General features: G+C 33.4%; 1 protein-coding gene across 1 annotated transcript; it reads left to right on the top strand.

Moving 5' to 3' along the window:
- The first annotated feature begins 2,374 nt into the window (after nucleotides 1-2,374).
- LOC127096341 (uncharacterized) lies at nucleotides 2,375-3,925 on the top strand. Its single transcript, XM_051034925.1, has one exon. It carries the CDS (start codon nucleotides 2,375-2,377, stop codon nucleotides 3,923-3,925), a length of 1,551 nt encoding a protein of 516 aa, XP_050890882.1.
- Nucleotides 3,926-15,941: the final 12,016 nt, after the last annotated feature.

Here is a 15,941-nt window from a genome sequence, read left to right as displayed (position 1 = left end):
TATTGTAATGGAAGATGTCGTAGCCAATTAATATATTCTTCGGTTGGCTTCATTTCTCCCTGAAACGTTACCCCAGTCAAACACAGTCGGTGTCTGTTTTCCCAAAGTTGTTGTTCGTTTCTATTCAACGTTGTGTAACTATAATCCCATGACTCTTGCATAGTCATGGTATGTTCTTCTTGTAGGCATTTAGGTGGATTGGGTATTTCTTGATAATACCCAAATTGCAATTTGACTCTATCTGATTGATGCATTTCAACGATCCAGAAGCACAAGATTGGTGTTGTTGCGCTCCAAATCAAATGATCATCATTCTCCAAGGGGGGGTATCCAAGATACGGCCTCCATATAAACTGTGATTGTATTAAAAGAAATACGTAAGTTTACCATTTATTGTTTGAGACATATTGTAATAAAAAAACTAGTCAAACCAAAATTACGTTTGTTGGCGACATGTGATCGAGCATGACACGATACCCATCAAGGTAGTGACGAGGATTTCTAGAACAATTTTTTTTCTTGTTGGTCGAAGCCCATCTAAAAAGTAGAGCAACATTAAATTGAAAGATTAACATCTTATATGACACAGAGAACAGAAATGTAAAGAAATGGATTTTCATGGAAATATTAAGACTTACATTGATGCATATGGATGACTTGGAACTGCAGAAGTAATTGGTGCTATAAATGGTAATCGTGTAAATCCCCATGTTTGTAGTAGAATAACACACCCCCCCATACCATCAACATCAACGTCAACTGCTTTGCACATTTCCCTATATAGAAACGCTAACACAGTTGATCCCCAACTATATTCAGCACATTGACCCAAATCCTGAACAAATGGTATCCACATACTATGTACATCTTTTGCCGATTTATCAGGGAATAAAGTTAGGGAGATGCACAATATAATATAAATTCTTGTGTATATGATGAGTTCGTCATGGGAGGTATTTTCAGATATTAGAGTTTCTTCTAGTATTTGTTTTAACCAAGAGATACGAACACGTCTACCTTTAATGTGATTTTCTGGAGGTTGACGGCCCAAAAACGTGGTCCATGCACTTGCACTAATCTCGGATGGTCCTACGACGACTCTCCCATTGACGCGTAGACCCAAAAGCATACTTACGTCTTCTAAGGTTATAGTGCACTCACCGGTTGGGAAGTGAAAAGTATGAGTTTCGGGTCTCCATCGTTCAAGTAGAGCATATATGAAACTTGTATCAATAAATATATCCTTCAATTTTACGATGTTTCCAAAACCAGAGGTATCCAAAAAAGATTGAATATAATGTGGGGCATCAATTAACTTATGATTTCGGGTTCTAAAAGCTCTTTCAGGTTCCACCTGATACATGTAGAGAAAAACAATAAACAAAATAACACATTGAGACATATATATTTATATTTGTTAAAAAAATAACAAAGCATATGTAAAACAATTATCAGAATGCTAAGTATCACTTACTAATGCTTGAATGTTATCACTAGTTCCCCTATGTTTATAGATAACTTTTCATGATGTTTTCTACTTTTCACTTTTACATAATGATACAATTTCATCTGCAGTTCTACGAAGACTTACATACAGCTCTAATGGCCCTAAGTTAATGAAATTTAAATAATTGTCAAACATTTCACGTACATCTTCATCATTACAAATTCGAATTTCTTCATACAGTAGCATGCCATTTGAATTGATGTATGGTTTTCGATAGCGCAGAGCAACAATTTCTCTCTCAAACTCGGTAACACGAAGTATCTGAGTTTGGATGTCGTCAAAACCAAAGTTTTCCAATAATCTGATTGATATTGGATCAGAAATAACATTGTAAGAATCAACCGTTTTAGATGATTTTGGTTTAATAATGTATATTAAACCAATTAATAGAGCCATTTGGGTAGCTGATAGTATTAATTTTCTCAGGTAGAGATTCTATACTGTGTTTGATAAGACCAAACATGCAGTATATATACAAGTTGGTGGACAAATGCAGAAGAAAATGCCACACGCCTAGGTCCTCCAACCAAGACGGAGGACACAAACTACACTGCACACACGCGCGCTGTCCCAGATGGAGGACCCTCACGCGCACGCCATTTGAGAAGGAGGACACCTTTACGTGCGCCATTCAAGACGGAGGGCACCTTCACGTGCGCCATTCAAGAGAGAGGGCACATGCATGCACGCCTTTTGAAATGGCGGACCCCAATGCGCCTAGTGTCTTGTCACTTCGTCTCAAAAGCAATACTATTCATATGTAGTTTAGGTCCTCCATCTCAAATGGAGGACGCATACAACGTCCAATTTCCAACCGGCTCTTATATATAAATGAAGTTTTAATTTTGAGATTAAACCATACACACAATGGCTCAAAACAATATCACAGTTCAAATCCATTATAATGGTAGTATTTTTCCAGATGTTAATGTCGGGGTCATATTTCAAAACACCAACGTTCAGCAAATCAATATACACCCCAGATCCAATTACATGCGTCTAAAAGAAAGACTCGAAAACAAGCTCCAACAACAGATTACTGATATTTATTATCGATATCCGTGTTTTAATGACGGTGTTAGCATCGTGACTTATACAACAATGAAAATAGAAGACGACAATGACGTTGGGTTAATGTTCCAGTGCCATTCAACGTATAATTTGTCAAATGTGATTGAGTTATACGTATGCTTAGTAGACAACGATGAGGGTGATCAATTAACGTATCCGACCCAAACTTCTCAATCTCATCAATATCAAATGAGTCAAGAGACTATAATGTCGTTGACACCAGTTCCAGAGACTATACTGTCGTTGACACCAGTTCCAGATGAGGATGTCGGGGATGATAGTGACTATGAAGAAGCCAGGTACGTAGAAACGCAGAATCTTTTTAGTGGAGAAAGTGACAACTCAGACAACGATATCCCTGTGTTGTATCAAGATCAAGTGCAAGATCTGTACAATCCACCACTACACATGAGAAATCCAACATACTCACTTGACGAAGATGCATCAATTTTCGAAACCACGGAGCCACTACAGATAGAGGGGGGGTTGCTTGGCATGGAATTTAATAGCAAAGAGGAATGTGTATTCGCCATTCGCCAATTTCACATCAGAAACTGTCTTGATTATTCCGTTTATAAGTCTGATTCTAAACGACTCATAATCAAGTGTGTTAACGAAGAATGCACCTTCGCATGCAGAGCATATGTAGGGAAGGGGAGTGGTAATTGGTTGATCACTAAGGTTAGCGGTCCGCACACATGCATGTCTTCCACAATGTCTCAAGATCATACAAAACTTGACTCTAATCTAATATGTAACAATATCAAGTCTCTAATCAACAGTGATGCCTCACTGAAAGTGAAACACATCATCGCTCATATTCGGGAGACATTCAACTACACAATCTCTTACAAAAAGGCATGGATTTCAAAGAATAAGGCTATCGCTGCTATTTATGGAAACTGGGAGACTTCATACAACGACCTGCCGCAATGGTTGTTGGTCATGAAAACATTTCTACCAGGTACTATAATAGAACTCGAGACCCTTCCTATATTTTCAAATGAAGGGACTCAAATCAGTGGTGCTAGAGTTTTTCACCGCCTTTTTTGGGCTTTCCAACCATGCATCAAGGGTTTTGCATTCTGCAAACCGGTGGTTCAAGTAGATGGCACATGGTTATATGGAAAGTACAGGGGAACTTTGTTAATGGCTGTGGCACAAGACGGAAATAGGAACATATTTCCAATAGCTTTTGCATTGGTAGAGGGTGAAACCGAAGAAGCATGGAGTTTTTTCTTGAGAAATCTTAGAATGCATGTGACACCACAACCCAACCTATGTTTGATATCAGATCGACATCAGTCAATAAAGAGTGCCTATAATAACCCGGATAATGGCTGGTAACACCCTCCCTCCTCACACGTCTATTGCATCAGACACATAGCTCAAAATTTCATGAGGGAATTCCGAGACAAGGAACTTTGGAAAAAAATTATTAACATGGGTACCTTCCAAAAAATATCTTTGTTACCATATCTTAAATTAACTTCTACATACTAATTTAGTTTTCCTTTCATTTTCAGGGTATGCACTAAATGAGGCAACATATGAATACTACAGGGGAGAGATACGTAAGGTTAACATAGAAGCGTTGCAATGGATAGACAATATTCCAAGAGAAAAATGGACAAGATCATTCGATGGAGGGAAACGTTGGGGTCATATGACTACCAACCTCGCAGAATCGATGGACTCAGTTTTAAAATCCACACGCAACCTACCTATTACCGCTTTGGTAAAATCAACATATTATCGAATGGGCACACTGTTTGGGAAAAGAGGACATGATTGGACTAAAATATTGGGTTCTGGCAAACTGTTCACTGAAAACTGCATGAAGGGAATTGAGGAGGAAGTAATCAAATCAAATAGCCACACAGTCATGCAATTTGATCGTGAGAGATTCTGCTTCCTGGTCCAGGAGACTGTTCATCATAGTGACGGCAGACCGACTACCCATTACAACGTCGAACTTCAGAATCTTACGTGTGAGTGTGGAAGATTCCAAACGTTTCATGTCCCTTGCTCACATGTTATTGCAGCGTGTTCAAGCATAAGACAAGACTATTCTGTGCATATAGCTGACGTGTTCAAAGTTGTAAACGTATTTAAGGTCTACGAGGAAAGTTTCATCGGGATCCCGACCGAAACAAGTTGGCCACAATATGAAGGTGACACGCTATTCCACAACGACCGCATGCGGAGAAACAAGAAAGGTCGCCCAAACAGTTGTCGGATTAGAACTGAAATGGACAACGTTGAAAAAGAAAAAAGGAGGTGTGGTATTTGTCGAGAAATAGGACATATGCGCAGAAAATGTCCAACCAGGCCTGGCCCTTCTACTTAGTTATGTCTGAAGTTTTAGTATATTCAATCTTCATTATCTTTCGTGTATTTCCTTTTTCCGAAAATAAATGTTATAAATATTATTTGCTAATAATATGTCACTATTTATTATTTATTTTAATTTTAGAACAATTTACTTTTAAAACAATTAATTAATTAATTAATTGTTATAAATATTAATTTTTAATTATTATTATATACTTATTACAAATATTAATAAATTTACTTTTAATAAATTTATTGTAAGTATAATTAAAATTATTCATTTTTCTATTAAAAAAATTGAAACTTTTCTTTTTCTCAATTAATTTCGAAATATTTCGTAATATTAAATATTTATAATAAATATTACAAAAAAATTATATAATTTCGAATTTTTAATTAATTAATAATTATTAATAATGATTCTTAATTAGTATTATATATTTATTATAAATTATATGCAAAAGGTAATATAACTAATTAATATTAAATAATTATGAAAAAAATTATATATCAAAAGTAGTTAATTTTTGTTTTAAAAAAAATATTTTTTTTTTTAAAAAAAATTATTTATTTTTTAATTAAAGATAATATTTTAATTAATTTTTAATATTAAAAAGTTATTATAATCATTTAATATATTTTCTAAAATTAAAAAATAAAAAAAATAATTTTTTAATGCACACTCCATCCCAGATGGAGGACCCCAACTGCAGCTCTGGGGGCGTCCGCCATCTTGGATGGAGGACCCTGTAAAATATTAATTTAATCCCACTACAGGATAAAAATAGTGGCATTGTGGGAATTTTTTTTCAAGGAGTGGCATTTTGAGCAGTTTTTTTCGTTGGAGTGGCATCATGGGCAATTACTCCAAAATTGGATAAGTGAAATATCAAACATGCAAGATTAAGAGAATGATGATGAAGTGACAGGTGTAAGGTGTAGGGAGTGAGATTCATAGAGAGATATGATTATAGAATTACAATAAAATAATGAAAGGTAGAAAAGAGAAGATAAAAAACATAATCACGATAAAACGGATTCAGTTTATCGGACATATTTGTATTAAGTGTAATCTTTTTTTATATGAAAGAGATCAAGATTTTAGATTTTCACCTTTTAATATATTTTGTTCAACTTATTTATTTATTTTAAGTTTAAAATATGCAATATTTGTGGGTTCGTCACACCCTCATTTTTATATGGGACATATCAAAATTTTAGATATGTATTTTTAATTATATCCACCTTACTTCATTTTTAGAATATCCATTAACCCTATGAGCTATCAATAAGATATACCCATTTCAATCAAACAAATAAAGTTTAGAGTGCTTATCCTCCAAACAAAATGAAGATTTTATATGGGATGATCTCAAATTAAGATGAAGTTTTACATTTCCTATCTTCCGAATCGATATGGAGTTTTGAATTGGTTATCCTTTGAACCGAACTAAGATTTTAAGCTAACTGACCTCTGAATCATTATGAGATTTTGCATGGGTTAACCTCCGAATCGATATGAGATTTTACACGGGTTAACCTCGAATCAACTGAGCTTTTACACCACGTTGAACTTAGGAACCTATAACGCCCCGAATTTTCAATTAATTATTTAATTGAATTTTAATTTATTTTAGGTGTGTTTGTGATTTAATTTATTTATTTGGTCATTTTATGGGAGTGGGAGAAATTATTATTTTTAGATAATTATTTAGAATCATAGAGAGATAAGGGATTAGGAGTTTTCGGGTGAAAATTGAATTAATAAAAAAATTAGAGTGAAAGGGTGGAATAAGGAAAAGTGAAGAATAATTATAATTAAAATAAGGTTAAATAAATAGAAAAAGAGAGGGGAGTTGAGAATTTGGTCTTGTATGTGAAAAGTTGTGAAAATGGAGAAGGATGTAAGAAACCCTAAAGAGAACCTTAGGAAGTAGAAAGCATAACCAAAGTCTGGTTTCTTTGGAATAGATTGATGATTTTGTGATAAATCGCTTTTAATATGCCAAATCTATGTGGTAATTAATGTGTTGGACGTTATATGAGTATGTGTAATTACTCATGTTCAAAAATGAAGTTGAGATAGGTCTAGGTTGAAAATATTGAGCTTATGAGTGAAATTCTCGTGAAAATTTAGCATAAAAATGTTGTAGACTGATTTGATTCGAATCGTAGGGTTACATTGTGAATTTTGATTCGAATCATAGTCTCTTGGCGGCCTCTTCTTGATTTGATTTAAATTACATATTACACTTGGTTCGAATCATGAAGGCATATTTTGTTCAAAATACTGTTTTCATCATAATTTGAATTTTATGACTCCTTTTGAGGTGTAGTTTGAAGCATTTGAAAGCTAACACGTAGTAATACCATATGGTAAGGTCTTGGTAGGTCAAATATATATAGGAAAAAATGAATGTAATGTTTTCTTGTGGTGTTTATAAGATGAGTGAATTGTTGAGTCGTCTAACATGATTCAGAGTCGAATGGGTGAGTATTGTTGAGTAAATGATGAATATGTACTGACGAGTTTTGGTGAATAATGGTGTATTATAAATATATATTATGTTGAATTATCTTTATATGATTGCTGAATTATGTTGATTATGTATTAGTGAGTAATGGTGTGTTATAAATATATATTATTTTGAGTTATAATTATATGATGTACTGAATTATGTTGGTTATGTATTAGTTAGTAATGTTGTACTCTCTCTCTCTCTCTCTCTATATATATATATATTATATATATATATATATATATATATATATATATATATATATATATATATATATATATATATATATATTATGTTGAGTTATCATTATATGATATCCTAAATTATGCTGAGATATATGGTTTGGAGAGGAACCGTTGGTGATGATTTATTGCATTTATATTGTATTGGCATTTCGTGCATCATGTATATCAAAGATAAGTGTGCGGACTTCAGTCCAATCGGTGATGAAACTAAATTAGTAACATAAATATGATGTCCAAATATTGGTGATGAGACTAAATCAGTAACATAACTCTGATGTATAAATATTGTTGATGAGACTAAATTAGTAATATAACTTTAATGTCCAAATATTGGTGATTTGATTGTTCAGTAACATAACTATGACATCCAATTGGTGAGTATGATGGTACCCCATGCATTTGGTTATGAGGAGATGAGTATATTGCATATACATATGCATTTTTAATTCGTGATGAATGTAATTATAATTTGTGACACATGTGATTGTATTTTGCGACTATTGTACTTGAGTTATGAACATGTTGGCGATTGGTGATAAGGGTGAATAATATGAATACGTTGATATGTTATGTATATTATGATTGGTGATGATTGTGATTATTTTATAAATATGTTAATGATTGGTGAAAGTTGTGAATGACATGATTGCATTGTTGATGCTTGATGTGTACTACCCTTTATTACTTTTGCACCATTAACATATTTTGAGTGTATTCTCACACCTCTTTATTTTGTTGTGATCTCCTTTGGGGTACATATAATCAGGTAGAGGAGTAGCTGATGTTTGAGTTGAAAGATGTTTTTGACGCCTCTTCGTCTTCCTTATTGCTTTTGAGTCTTTTAGATTTGGAGTCGCTCTGATGTGTAACACTAGGGACATGATGTTTATTACTACCTTTGTTTCTTTATATAAGAGACAACTCATTTTTTAGGTTCATTGAATAATCAATGTATCTAGTCTATAAACTGACCAAATACATTGATTATTCAATGAACCTACAAAATAAATTGTCTCTTATATAAAGGAACAAAGGTAGTACATTTTATGCTTTTCTCGAAGATGTTTTTATTCTGATGCTTTAACAAATTTGATAACATGTTGAGTAAAATATTTGGTGAAGAATGTGTAGTTCCCTATTTGAACAAATTAAATTGAATTATTTTATATAATAAAGAATTGAGATTTTAGGGTGTTACAGAATCCATATGAGATTTTTCATAGGCTAATCTAGAACAGATAAAGCTTTTACACTGGGATGAACTCAGGAACCGTTGTGGATATTTTAATGGTTGATCTTCACGAAGCAAAAGAGATATTTTCTTCAAAGCGAAACTCACAAATCAAATGGAGACTTCCTAAGACAATTCTCCAAATCAAACAAGAGCTTTTACTAGTTTAGCTCGTGATCAAACAACTTCTTATAGAAGAATATTTTACTCAATAGTTAATACACTTTTTGTAAATTTAATTAAGCTCTAACCCAAAACAATGATCCTCAATTAGACTCAGGAACACTCTCAAAGCTCTAAGATAAAATATATATGAGAAAAATGAAAGAAATGTGGAAATGATAAACGAGTAAGAAAGCAAGATCACAACTCATTTCTGAGTGATTTGAAATGATAAAAAATCTCTCTATTTTTAGGGTAAAATGTTGTTTAAATTTGGAACTACCCATGGGCAAAATGAATGTCATAATTTGTTAGGTCAATTGATTATTGATCCTAAATAATCGATTGTTCAAGCCACAAGTGGAAGATTTTGATATTTAGTCGTTATCATTCATTAAGAGGCTGTCCCAATTGAATTTATACTCAACCAAGTGAAAACAATGGATTATGTGATTAAGGTTAATCGATTATTCAGTTGTCATCCAATTGATTAGGCAACCCCCTGATCAGATAGTTAGACCTCAAAAATATTTTAGGTGGTTTTACTAAATAAAGAGAGGCTTCTCAAATATTTTTAGTGTGTGTGTGGTTTTCCATTGTATTTCCAAAAGTACCCTTGTGCCTTTACAAGACACTGATCACTTAAACAAACACGATCATACAAGCTTTAACAGTTTCTCTCTTTCACAACTCTTAAGCTTTAAGTTTGGGTATCATTATCTTTGACTTTATCATCACACAAGAACCTTGAATCTTTTAGCTTGATGAGACTTGAGATATCTTTAAGTGTATTTCCATCATCAGAAAGACCAAACCACCGTCGAACCTTGAAACATAAGTCTTCACTTGAATGTCGTTTGGCCATAATATTGACTACAAAGATAAGACTTGATCTTCAAGAGCATCTTCCAAATGATAGCTTGATAAAACTATAGGTGTAAGCCCTAGAGGCCAATGGTTTTATTAAAAATTGGTGTTGTATCAAATGATTTATTAATAATTAAAAGGCTTTTTCTTTATTATATTTGTTTTTTTTAAATAATAAAGTCCATGGAATAACTAATCCGTTTAATGAAGTGTTAAGTGTGACTTAATCATGAGATCTCATTAAACATAAGGACAATACTCTTAAAATATATGTAGTTGAGCTTCATTATGAAGATGGATAACATTAAATCATTGAGACTATAATGTTAATAGACTAATGGTCACATCTCATGGACATGGATAAAGAGCTATCAAGTCTTCACATAAGTATGAATATTAGGAGTAATATTTATACCGGATTGACCCGTTATGAGAATACTACATAGAATGTTATGCAAAATATCATAAATTATTCTCATGGTGATAGTGGTGTATACCATCCTTTGACCTAAAACCACTGTGGTCCCTATATGTGAAGTCGTACTTTATTGTTGTTCAAACGTTGTATGTAACTGGATGTCCATAAAGATAGTTGACTCTGATGAAAATCAGAAGAAGCTTCTGATGGTGACTCTGATGAGGAGGAAATGGCCTTTATCATTAGGAGGTTTCAGCAATTGACAAGAAAGAACAAAATATTCTAAGGTAAAAGAAATGGATTGATATGGTCTAGTTCTAAAGACAAACCTAATGACCATAAGAACTGCTTCAACTATAAGAAGCCTGGTCACTTCAGAGTTGACTGCCCTGATATGCAGAAAGAAAGATCAAAGAAAGGAAACTTCCAAAAGGATAACTTCATAAATAAATTCAAGAAGAGTCTCATTGAAACATGTGATGAACTTGATAACTAAGATGAATCAGACAAAGACAAGGGAGAAGCAAAGTTGGCTCTAATGGCCATCACACCCTCAGATACATAATATGAATCAACCTCTAATTCAAATTCAGATGAAGAAGACGAGGTATTCTCTAACCTATCTCATTCTAATTTAATATCTTTTATTCAAGAGCTCATGAGTCACTGTCAAGATAAAGCAATACTCATGAAAACATTGAAAAAAGAATGCGATCTTATGAAAGAAGAACTAACAATTTGTCAAAATAAAGTTGAATCTTTGGAGAAATATCACATTACTATAGTAAATAAAACATCTGATAAAAACTTGAGTGTGAAGGAGAATGACGATCCAAAACGCAGCGAAAATTAAAATTTTCTCCTTTAGTTATCCTTACGAATGGGCATGATCAGTGATAGAAATCGTTACCTCTTATGGTGATTGAAACCTTTGATACAAATCTAAGGAGTGATCACGAACGTTGAATGGTGACAACACCTCTACTCCGTCCACACGAACGGATTCCTTCAGTCTCAGTGCTAGGTGCTACGAATGAAGGCTTTGAGTGTGTGTGTGAGAGAGAGAAATGAAATTTCATCTAATGAAATGCTTATGCACAAGGGTTCTATTTATAGAACCACTTGTATGGGCTGAAAGCTAAAAAGCCCACTCAAGTGTATCTAACCCATATCTTATGGTTTACCAAAAAATCACTTAAGCGCGTGCTTGCCACATTTCGTATTCTACTTAAGTGCATCGTACCTTACAATATTCCATAATTCACTTAAGTGCACCGTGTAACGGGGTTTTTTGTTACCTTTAGGTTTATCGATTAAACCAAAATTAAACATACAATTCGAGTCGCCACCGCACTTTTATTTGTCCAAAGGAAAGGCTAAAAAGCGAACAAAAGCCAAGTAAGAAGTTTTATCAAATCAAAAACTAATAAAAATGTCAGAGATCTGGGTAAGGGGGTTGGTTATGAAATGGGAAGGTTTTACGCACCCAAAACATCCTTGGTAGTCTAAGGGAACCCTTTTTGCAAATATGTGTTGTAGGTTGATATTTGTGAAAATATGTGCAAAAGATTGGAGGGATGAGAAGAGAATAGATTATATTTACAAATTTGTTGTTTGAATGGATGAACCCATTGCCTATGTACCATCACAAAGGAAGGATCAAAACCTCGTAGTTCGGGGTAAAAATCACAAAGATTGGTGAATTGACTTGATCAAAAGCCTTAAGGTCTTTTGTTATCAAAGGGAGAAAACTCAACCTAAACCAACAATCCACCATGTGAGGAAGGCTTCAACATACTAGTGAGGGGTTAACCCTATAATAAGTATGGAAGACTTATAATCCAATCACTAAGGATGAGGTGAGATTTACATCAACCACTATGATAACTCAAACCTATGACTAATGTTTTTGAAAAGGTTTTAATAAGGTGGCCATTGGAACCACAAAAACAGCTTGAAGTGAGTTATATTTACAAGTTAGGTTTACTTACAAAATGAAGTCAAAGTTGGATTAAGATTTATTCACAATGAGTATTGATGAAAATGGTTTTTGAAAAGTCAAAGGCATAAGGCCTAGGTTTCTAGTTTGAAACAAAGTCAAAGTTTGAAGAAAATATTTTGGCTTGGGTTAGAGTGAGGAGAAGAAGAGAAGGGCTATTCCTAAAGCAATACAAAGATAAGAGAGAAGATAAAACCCTCGGAGTTCCTTTTCTTGAAATCATAGAGATGATTCAAGATGCTCCTTTCCTTTGGACTTAGCAAACAAACAAGCAATCACACAATTGAATCCAAGCTCCCAGGATCTCCATTTGGGCTTGTCTCTCTTAACTTGGCTACTCATGACAATGATCCTCTTTACTATCTCAAGATGGAATCCCTATCACACAAGAGCAAACACCAAAAGGTTCACAACACAATAAGAGGAATGGACAAAGAATAAGTTTTGGAAAGGAAGTCATTTAAAGTCAACTTTGAAATTTAGCATTCTAAAGGCATGAGGCCTAATTTCTCTTTAACAAGTTTAGCATTCTAAAGGCATGAGGTCTAGTTGCTCTTGAACTCCTTTAAGTATGGGTATGTCCTAGTTCTAAGTCCTTTCTCCTTTTTGCATTAGGTTCACGCAAAACAAAGACAAAACAATCACAAGACAACAATATATTTATATACAATAATGAGCTCAAATGAGCAAAAGGAAAATGACATAAACATAAAATATGTGTTCAAGTGAGCAAAATGAAAATCAATATGAATAAATGAGCAAGAAATAAATTGCATTAAAGTAAAGGGCAAGAAATTAAATGCTCAAATTAAAGTTAGTAATTAGTGAAGTTATGTTAGTTTGTCATAAGACAATGTAGCGCTATGTTAAGCAATCATAAATGGACTAATGTAGTAGTCACACCTATCTAAGGTCGGTCAATAAAACTATAGGCAAATAAGCACAAGTTAGAGATCATGACTAGTAAGCCAAGTTCCACAAACTTGCCATGCCAAAACAAAAGGGGAAGGGCCTTAGATTTTTTGCTTGACCAAGAAGCAACCTATTTTGGACGCAAAACAACTCACTTGATCTTGGATCAAGTTGAGTTTGGTTTGGATCAAAGAAGGTTAAACCTCTCATTTGTCAAGACCAACCATAAGTCATTAACTCATTGGCCAAATTATGAAAAGAAAGGGATGAAGATGAAATGGATGGAAAGAGAAATCAAGCATCAAACTCAATTGGTCAAAAGTGAATCAAATCATCATTAATCAATGATAAATAGAAAAGAAATGAAGGTTACAAGTCAACAAGTCAACCATATTTTTTTGGTAATTTTTGAATTAAAAATAAATGCAAAATAAAATAAACAAAATATGGTCAAACCTCAAATTTAATTCAAATCAACTTCAACAAGTCCAATTAAATTCTCATAGGTCTAACATGGTCAAACAAACTTTGACAAAATTTTTCAACAATTTTTGAAATCAGAAACTATTTTAAAACAATTAAAAACAATGAAAAATAACACAATATGAATTAAAATCTCAAATAAATCTCAAATCAAATAAGAAATTGATGAGACTCTTTTTCGTTAATTTATCATGATCCATAGGTGTTAGGAAAATATATTGTGGATTTTTCAAATATCAAAAAGTATTTTAAAATGAATTAAAACTATTAAAAACCAAATAATTCACAAAAAATATTAAATGAAGTCACAAAAATAATTAAAAATCAAAATATGAAACTAGATTTTTCAAGAATTTTTTTGACATTGGTCTCATATTTTTGTGACTTCAAATAAAATATTTATGAATTTTTGAAAATAAAAGGAATTAACTGAAATTAAAAGAAAATAAGAAAAATAGAAAAATCCAGCGCCATCAGATCATTTCATTAATTGACGTGGCGAGGCATCAAGGGCTCAGAGGCGCGGATACATGATAGACCTAAGTCAAGCGCGCAACACATGGCATTAAAACAAGTCAACACATGGAATGACCAAGATTAAAACGTTTAGGCACGATCCAATGGCTGAGACTCAAACACGTGGGGGTGGTGGTGGAAACCACCATCTTCTCCGGTGATCTAACCATTTCCGGCTACCACGCGCAGGAAAATTAATTGTAATGAAAATGAAAAATAAAGATATCAAAATGAAGTTGAGGTGATGTACATCACCACTGTAATCATGGATCATCCTCACCATTCCTATCTATAGAGAAATGTGAGCTTGAAAATCATGGTGTGTGAACTGAAATGGCACGATTTGCACAATTAAGACCACCACTGGCCTACCTCAAGTGAGAGGACTTCAGAAAACAACACAAACCAAAGAAAATCACATTGTATTGCAAGATCTAGATTAAAAAAAATTGAGGTTCTACCTCTGAAATGAAGCTTCAAACATCACGAATCCTTCAAGATCTTGATCTGCTTTTACTCTGGAAGTGTGATGGAGATGATAGGTTAAGGAATTGAGCTTTGAAAATCAACTAATGATGTTGAATTTCAAGCTTGAAAAAGAGAAAGAAAAAACTGAAAATTCCTTTAGTGAGGGTTGGGATTTCAATTCAGCAGCAATTCAGATCTCCACTTGGTTCCCAATTGAATGAGAATGCACACTTATTTATAGCTGAAATGGATTGGCAAGCATGGTTCCCTCGTGTGCATGGGATTTGAATTCTCCTTGCATGGGCCTGTACAGGCGCATGTAAGGCCCAATGATGGGTGTAAATCCTTGCTGAGCTCAACTGGAAATGAATTGGTCTTGCATAATGAACTACACAAGCTTGCACATCAAGTTATATCATGAAATGCCAAAATGGTCATAAAAAGAAAGCTCTTTGAAACTCCCACATGGAAAGTCCAAAAAAATAATGTGAGTAATGGTTGGAAAGCTCTTGAAATAAGGAACAAAATTCATGTTGGGCAAAAATTCATTTGGCATTTGGAAATGAATGAAAACTGGATGTGAAAGTTTGGTCACAAAACATGTTTAAGTTCCCCTTTGAAAATTTTCACAAAAATCAAGCCTCTTCAAGCCCTTCTGTTTCAATGATGCAAGCTTCAAATGAAAAAACCTCCAACATCAAAGTTGTATATCTTTTCAAGATGATAAATTTAGAATTAAGTTTTGCATCATTTGATTTTTTCATGAGAAAGTTATGGGCACTTGAAGTTGGGCATTTTTCAAATTCAATGACTTAGGTCCAAAGTGATCTATAATGTTTTGTATTATCACATGTATTTATTTTAGGATTATGAAATTTTATCCAACATAACATTTTAATTAGACATAGTAAGATTTCCAATTCATTTGGTATCACCTCAAAATCATAAAAAATAAGGAAGTTATGTCCTTGGGAAGTTGACCCAAAACTAGGGTTCCAGTCAAAATGACCTATAATGTTTTTGATGAACATGAAAGTTGTTTATATGGTTCTTACGAACATGTTTGATCTTGGGGTCATATTCATTTGACAAACACATTAAAAGTTGTATCTTAGTGATCCTCAGTTTAATCAGATGACTTGACTGGTCAACTTTTCAAGGCCAAACTTCCAATCTTGATGAATAAATGATTGAGGATCCTCAAATAGG

This window comes from Lathyrus oleraceus, chromosome 6, assembly GCF_024323335.1.
Source record: "Lathyrus oleraceus cultivar Zhongwan6 chromosome 6, CAAS_Psat_ZW6_1.0, whole genome shotgun sequence".
Lineage (NCBI taxonomy): Eukaryota > Viridiplantae > Streptophyta > Magnoliopsida > Fabales > Fabaceae > Lathyrus > Lathyrus oleraceus.
This window is presented reverse-complemented; position numbering and strand designations above follow the sequence as displayed.

What these genes read in the sequence shown, in the direction of transcription:
- LOC127096341 (XM_051034925.1), top strand. Translation starts at nt 2,375, where the DNA reads ATGGCTCAAAACAATATCACAGTTCAAATCCATTATAATGGTAGTATT.